Source organism: Nothobranchius furzeri, chromosome 18, assembly GCF_043380555.1.
Source record: "Nothobranchius furzeri strain GRZ-AD chromosome 18, NfurGRZ-RIMD1, whole genome shotgun sequence".
Classification (NCBI taxonomy): domain Eukaryota; kingdom Metazoa; phylum Chordata; class Actinopteri; order Cyprinodontiformes; family Nothobranchiidae; genus Nothobranchius; species Nothobranchius furzeri.
The window spans coordinates 19,927,176-19,934,595 of record NC_091758.1 but is presented as its reverse complement, the minus strand read 5'-3'; the positions used below and the strand labels follow the sequence as shown (position 1 = coordinate 19,934,595).

General features: G+C 40.0%; 1 protein-coding gene across 1 annotated transcript; it reads right to left on the bottom strand.

The window, feature by feature from the left end:
- Positions 1-215: 215 nt before the first annotated feature.
- tmx1 (thioredoxin-related transmembrane protein 1) lies at positions 216-6,768 on the bottom strand. The gene is made up of 8 exons (XM_015969464.3): positions 6,543-6,768; positions 6,113-6,228; positions 5,764-5,809; positions 4,799-4,927; positions 4,528-4,573; positions 4,041-4,142; positions 3,854-3,920; positions 216-1,076 (listed from the first exon to the last, which is right to left on the bottom strand). Exons 1-8 carry the CDS (start codon positions 6,704-6,706, stop codon positions 832-834), a joined length of 915 nt encoding a protein of 304 aa, XP_015824950.1. The 5' UTR covers positions 6,707-6,768; the 3' UTR covers positions 216-831.
- Positions 6,769-7,420: the final 652 nt, after the last annotated feature.

Below are 7,420 nucleotides of genomic sequence, written 5' to 3'. Positions count from 1 at the left end.
AAAAAAAAACTCTGAAAGGAGGTAAAATTTAAAAAGAAACAACAGCGTTAAGTGTTGCATAAACAAATGAAGGGAAGCTGCAGAGAAATAAGAATTTGACTAGAAGAATGAAACGGGTATAATATCAGAAAGAGCGATATTTGAATGTCTTTGGTTAAAGCTGCATTCCTATTTAATCTGTGTTTTAAAGCACTCCAGGTTAAGGACCACTCAGATTTAAACATCATACTTGTTTATTTGAACTGAAATACTCTTGTCAAGTGTGAACACGCCCTTACAGTAATAGTGATAATTTTCTTAACATAAATAAAAAAATCTGAAAGTTTTGTATGTAAAACAAACCTTCTGAAAAGCTTATTCCTCCCGGTTTTATTCAACGCTGAAAGCAGAACGGTGTTTTTAGGCTTTCTATACACAATAAAATTACCTACAGTATTTGTACTAAAACTCAAACCCCATTTATAATTGTAACACTTTTTTTTAGGAAAAACCAAAACGATGCATAGCATTAACAGCGTTACAAAATTCTGCTGTGCTGCACTTCCTCATCAAACCTCGGCCAAGCATCCTGTTTCCACAGGTGAGAAGAAAGTTTCTGATGTTCCAGGTGGAGCCTTGGCTCGGGTGGAGACACCGGTGGGAGGAGCCTAAAGCGCTCCTGTGAAGAACAAAGGAGGGGAGGAGAGGAAGCAGGGAGTTAAAAGAGGTCAAGGGGAAGAAAAAGGGGGAGGGGGAGAGTTTTGACTCATTTCTTGTAACACTGCTGCATCAGGACCACGGCTCCTCCAGCTCCACTGTGCTCTGATCAAGAGAAAGGAGCCATGAGGCCCTCTAGGTGTCCTGTTCCTCCTCACGGCTCCCCACCATCCTCTTCCTCAGAGCTTCATCAGCATATCCCTGCTCCTTTGGTTCAGGGCGGCCCTCAGGAGAACCCCTCCTCTTTCTCCAGACATCATTCTTTTCTCCATCATGCTCTTCCTCGTCGTCGTCATCATCATCATCATCTTCCTCCCCGTCAGCCTCCTGGTCCTCGTCTTGACGCTGGATGAACCTGGCCTGCTCCATTACCTGTTTTTCTGTAAAATAAACAACAAAATGAAACGGATTAACATCTGATTTGTTTTATTATCTATTAAGTCTATAACTAGACATTTCTCCCCACAGATAATTAAAGAGCTTAATTTGAGTCCTGAGAAGTGATTCAGGCAAAAGCTGCATGCTGTCTCCGGGCAGGTAAAGTTATTACATGTATACGCAGGGATCTCAAAATAAACAACACCTTTTCAAGATGTTCTACTGCCTAATAAAAATTAAGACTTCATCATAATGCACCTGAAAATGATAAGTCTTATTTTGTGATCCGAATAGAAAGATATCTACTTTGTAATCAGAACTTCAAACAAACACAAGCTTTAGTGAATTCTGCATAAGTTACTTGTTTTTAAAAGCTATGAGATGTGGGTTTGTGTCGCTGGCTGCTGGGCACTCGTGACCTGGCCACATGCTGAAAGTGTGACTTGTACAAGTGCCATCACACACAAGAAAGCAAAATGATTATTAGTGAGAAAAATGACTAAAGCAGCAACGAACCGTGATTTGGAAGGAACTTTAAACTGATCACTGGTTTAGAAATAGTAACATGGAATTGCTGCCACGCCACCCCCCCCCCCCCCCCCCCCCACACACACACACCCCGACCTGGATAAGTGGACGAAACGCAGAGGCTAAAACTTGTCGATCATGGCGAGTTTCTGGGTATTGACTCATTGCACATGACAATTACAAATGTGTCTATATTTGAATTTAAATTTAGATTGGATGATTGCAGTGTAGGCTCAGGGGTGGCGCTGCGCCATGGCTGCATTTCCAGCACCTCGCCTGTGATGTAAAGCATTTCTTTTTACACTTCAGTAATGACAATACTGAGGTCATGCTTTTTAGTCCCAGTGTGTCTAGTGGGCCGTGTTCAGCTGGCCTTGATCCACTGGCCCCATTTCTGAAACCTGCAGCGACCAATCTGGGAGTCTGGCTTGACAGTGACCTATCTTTGGACAAAGCAAACTAGTGCTGTAACAAAATCTAGTTTTTACCATGTAGGATAGGATAGGATTGCCAAGGTTAAGCATCTGCTCTCAATTCATGATTTTGAGAGTGATTCACTTGTTTATTACATCACGCCTTGACTACTGTAACGCGTGGTCTCCCTCAGTCTCACCTCCCATCTTCAACTGGTGCAAAACGCAGCAGCACGCCTATTGACAGGTTCAAGGAAGAGGGATCACATCACTCCAATTTTAGCTTCGCTGCACTTGCTGCCTGTTGATTTCAGGGTTCAATACAAGGTGCTTTTATTGGCTTTTAAAGCTGTACATGGCCTTGCCCCGCAGTATCTGTGTGAGCTTTTCGTTGCTCACTCCCCATCTCGGTCACTGAGGTCAGCTGACCAGCTGCTCCTGGAGGTGCCGAGAACGAAATGGAAGCTCAGGGGTGAGAGAGCTTTCTCAGTAGCAGCTCCAGGTTTTGGAATACACTGCCAATTCAGATTAGGATGGCTTCCTCACCGTCAGATTATAAATCACTTCAAAAGACTCATCTGTTCTCAGTTGTCTTTAATTCAGCGTGAGAATTCATCCGTTTTTAGTCGCTTTTAAGTCAGTTTGAGTTTTTTTTTATATAATGAGCCTTGAACTTATTTCCTTTATAGGAAATAGTTGTTATTTTTACTGTTTTGGTTTGGGCTCGTTAAGCCCTTTGGTCAGCTTTCATGCTGTTGTAAAGTGCTTTATTCAAATTCAAAAATACTTTATTAATCCCAGAGGGTAATTGATTGCTGTAGTAGCTCAGAATAATAATAATAATCAAGTCATCAAAGAGTTATTGTAAATTACGATGACTGTTGGCAGGAAGGATCTCCAGTAGCGGTCAGTGTTGCAGTGAAACTGAAGAAGCCTCTGACTGAAGACACTCTTCTGTTGTCGGACAGTGTTGTGAAGAGAATGCTCAGGGTTGTCCATCATTTTCTTGATTCTCTGGAGAATCCTTCTTTGCATTATCTCCTCCAGTGGTTCCACAGTTTACACACACTTAATGAATAAAGTTGACGACTTGTTTTGTGTGTGTGTGTGTGTGTGTGTGTGTGTGTGTGTGTGTGTGTGTGTGTGTGTGTGTGTGTGTGTGTGTGTGTGTGTGTGTGTGTGTGTGCGTGTGTGTGCGCGCGTGCAGAATGAATGTACAGTATTTCCTTTAAAAGCTTCATTTTAATAAAAAAAATAATCAAATATTTATTTAAACGGGCATGGCACTGGGTTTATGTTTACATCTACCAGCCAATAAGAGGGCACCATTACAGGTTGCTGGCCCTGTGGAAAATGAAGATGTCATTATCCTTCTCAGAAGAGAAGCGACCAGAAAAGATCTAAAACCAGAGTTTAGGTGACGCCTACAACAGATGGACCCAAATGAAAAATGTGACATATACTGGTTTCCCGACGGCTGGAAACCTTGTTCTATTGTTGCAACTACAACCTCCACACACTAGATGTTGCTTTGGTGTTCGTGTTCCATATTCCACCTTTAATGCTACGTATAATGTTACTAACATAGGTGAAATTTGTTCAATATGAATTAAAAACATCAGATGGGAAACAGGGAACCAGACAAGCTCATGAGACTAAACTAGACAAATACAAACTCATTAGAATTTGTTTTCTCCGACTGACGAGTTATCACATACATACTGGATTAATCAACAGATGATTCAATAAGATATTCGAGCACTAAAATATCAGACAGCTGCAGCCCTATTATCCCTATAAACATTTAAGGTTTGGTAGAAGAATTTTCTCAAACTCACTCTGGTAGTAATCAGGAGAAGAAAACCGTCTTGAGGGGAAGACAAAGTCTGCGATGAACACCAGTAACTATAAAAAAAAGGAACATTATTATTACCTGAATAAAATGTGAATAGTTTTTAGTTATTTTGTGCTTAAAGAAGCTCAACTTTGAGCTAAAAAATCTCTAAGCTCCAGAAAAAGACTTACGAGACCGAGAGCGAGGCCTGCTAACAGGGTGACGAGACCGAAGATGACATAAGACCCCCAAACGGGGATCCCCAGCTGCTCTGTCATGTAGTTATGACAGCGCTGAAAAACATCACATTCATACATCACATGTCCTCAAATGACATTAAAATTCATATTACTAACGAGGCTGCGATAAATCACTACTAAAAATCATCTCTATTAATCATGCGTGTTTTAATTGTGTAATTCACTCAGAACTTTACAGATTGCTGAGTTTTAGAAGAGTGTCATGGAAGCTTCAGTGGTTAAAGGGAAGGGTTTCAGCTGCTTTACAGGCAGGATGAACCGAGCCACTAGTGTTACAGTCAGGTTTGTTTTTACATTTTAAATCCAGATCAACACACGTAAAGCTTTATATAAACCCCGATGAAACTCTGGAATGTTTTAATGTTATCCTGAAACGATTCAAACACAAAGAAGGATGCCTGCTCTGGGTGCAACTTACCCGAATGAACATGGAGAGCTTGAACAAAGCAGACATTGAGTTCATTCTGCCAGAAGAAAAAGAAGACAAAACAAGTGATGTGGCACAAAACGGCCAAGCTGTAACAACAAGATGAAGCCTCAACACAATAACCTTTTCTACTGCTGACCAAAGAGCACCGAAGATTAAACCCAGCTGCTTTAATGCAAAGATGCTACTGATTCTTCCATGTTTTCTTGACAGACAGACAGACAAGATAGATTTCAAAAAATGGTCAGCATATTAAACTTACAAAATGGACGAAGGCCCCAACCAAGATGAAACCGGCTCTATTGCTGTCCATTTCTGTTCATCAACAAAGCTGAGGAAGTCATCTTTAGTACGAGCTCCATGGTACTTGCGAAAAACGCCATCTTTACAACTAAAACAAAATTAATAACAGAAAGAAAGCATATGGACAGTTACTGTAACTCCATCATTTAGTCCAACAACTTGAGAGCTTTTTACGAGAATAATGTAGTAACTGGCATCGGATTACACATAAATGCTTTCACTACAAGGAAGAGTTTCATTTTACTGTATTCAATAAAAATCTTCAACTGTGTTTTTCCACATCATGTAGAAGCAGGAAGCAAAGCAAGAAGGATGCATCACATGGCTACTAAAGTTATCCTCTCCTTCCACATACAAACATTTGTCCCCTCATTCCTCTTCATTTCTAGCCAAGTTCAGCACATCCAAAGCAAAAAGGAGCAGACCCCACTGTGGGGGAACAAGGAGTTGCTTCAAAACTTGTGGGAAGATTTCTAATATGCACCAACAGTCCAACCAGAAAAACTCATTTTTATTTTATTCCTCCATATTTTTGTTCATTTGGGTTTCCTCTTGCATAAGCATTTAAAATTAGTCATTAGTAGATCAGCCTCACTCAAATCTGAAAACATCACATAAAATGTGATAAAAGTTAAGTTTTTGGAGTACAGCTTTGAGTGGGAATTATTTAACTGGTAACAGCAAAACATCATAGCTCCTTCACAAGAACAATGCATTACTTTATTCAAACCTCTGACAGCAAAAAACAAACTTGTTCCATTGATCTTATTGTTTTCTGTTTCTATGATTTCTGAGAGGTGGTGTGCTAAAAACAACATTCATTGATCTAAAAATGTGAAACCACTGATCGCTAAATATACACAGACAAAACACACCCATGGAAAGGTAAAAGAAATGAAAACCACAATTAATTTAAGAACTTACTGATAAATAGTAGGAAGAGAGGTTATGATGAATCGCCCGCTCAGACCTTAAAAGGAAGGAAATGGGTAGCGTGTCAGCGTGCAGGAAGAAACTGTTTCACTGTCATTAAATTCAGTTTTAAGGAGATGCACGTCTACAACCAAAAGTCAATAAAAATAAAGAGAGCTGGTGAAAATGAGCATGTCTTAATCTGTCACACACAACACAGACTCTGTATTTACTTAAATGGTCACCATCATACCAGATATCCCCAAGTAGTGCAATCAGAGTTTTAGGAATGAGGACTCTTGAATTTGTTTTACATCTAGGTACTAGAGTGTCTAGGTTTGGAGAGGTCTATCAGGCCTACCGGGCTGTTCTGTCACATCTACTTTAGCAACGTTGACACCCATGTCCTCCCCCCAGTCTGCAAACTCCTTCCACACCGGCTGCAGCTGCTGGCATGCTGGGCACCAGGGTGCGTAGCTAAAAGAGAAAAGGTTTTATACATCCCACATTATGCGGTATTACATACTTTTTAAAACCCCGAGTTCTTGTGTAGGTTTACCAGCAAACTGGCTAACTTATAGCATTTTTAATCATGCTAGCTAAAAAGCAGCTGGTTTCAAAGTTAAGACAGGTTCAAAACTTATTAATTGAAAAGGAATGTAAAGACATCCATTGATAGAAAGATGAGTTTTTAACCCAAATCGAGGATTCATGCTCATTTTTATGAACTGAAAACAAAAACTAAACTATGCGAATTAGCCGTTAGCTCTTATCGTTAGCAGGGCACCGACAATTCAATCATCCATTCTCCCGTTAGGATTTTCTCCCAGTTGCCGTCAGTCACTTCTTTCAGACTCGTCGGCTTGGCCGAAACGGAGAGCGATGCTTCGAAGCCAACTAGAAGGAGCAAACACACCAAGGAGAGGTGTGCGGCATGTGGAGGTGAAGACAACATGATTAGACCTGGCAGCTAGCAAACACCAGGCAGTCACTTCCGCCGTGCGCGTTCACGTTAGCAGTTCTGACGTCATGCTCAGCTAGCACGATGAGCTGGCATGATCTACTCACTCTATCTATCTATCTATCTATCTATCTATCTATCTATCTATCTATCTATCTATCTATCTATCTATCTATCTATCTATCTATCTATCTATCTATCTATCTATCTATCTATCTATCTATCGCTTAATTATATTCAATTGTTATTTTATGTAAGTAACAAGTTATTTGTTTGTTTTTTGTGTGTTTTCTTCATATTTTGTTGTCCTTAAAGATAAATTCATGGACAGAATATGAAGGTTTTATTTCTCTAACAAGATCAAAACATCTATATTTGTGTGTCTTGCCTATAGGTGACGCAGTTGCTAATGAAATTGTTGTCCAGCAAAATATTTCAATTTTTTTTCTTTCTTTAACCCTCCCACTGGGTCCATGTGGCAGGGTACTGGACCTCAAGGGATAAACCATCAATCCTGCTCAATGGTCAACTTTCCTCACGGGGTCACCCATAAAGACAGTGCGAGGGTTAAAATTGTAGATTGTCTGTTAAAGTCAATAATGGAGTGATCTTATTAAATGTTTAACTTCTGTTTTACTAATTGTAAATTGCCCAGCACATTTCGTCAAATTGTAATGGTTCCTATAATAATTAACAACAACAATAATA

Coding starts and splice junctions, on each gene's coding strand:
- tmx1 (XM_015969464.3), bottom strand. CDS start 6,706: ATGTTGTCTTCACCTCCACATGCCGCACACCTCTCCTTGGTGTGTTTG. Junction 5,810..6,112: donor AGATGTGACAGAACAGCCCG/GTAGGCCTGATA, acceptor CTTCCTTTTAAG/GTCTGAGCGGGCGATTCATC. Junction 3,921..4,040: donor CAGGCCTCGCTCTCGGTCTC/GTAAGTCTTTTT, acceptor TTTTTTTTATAG/TTACTGGTGTTCATCGCAGA.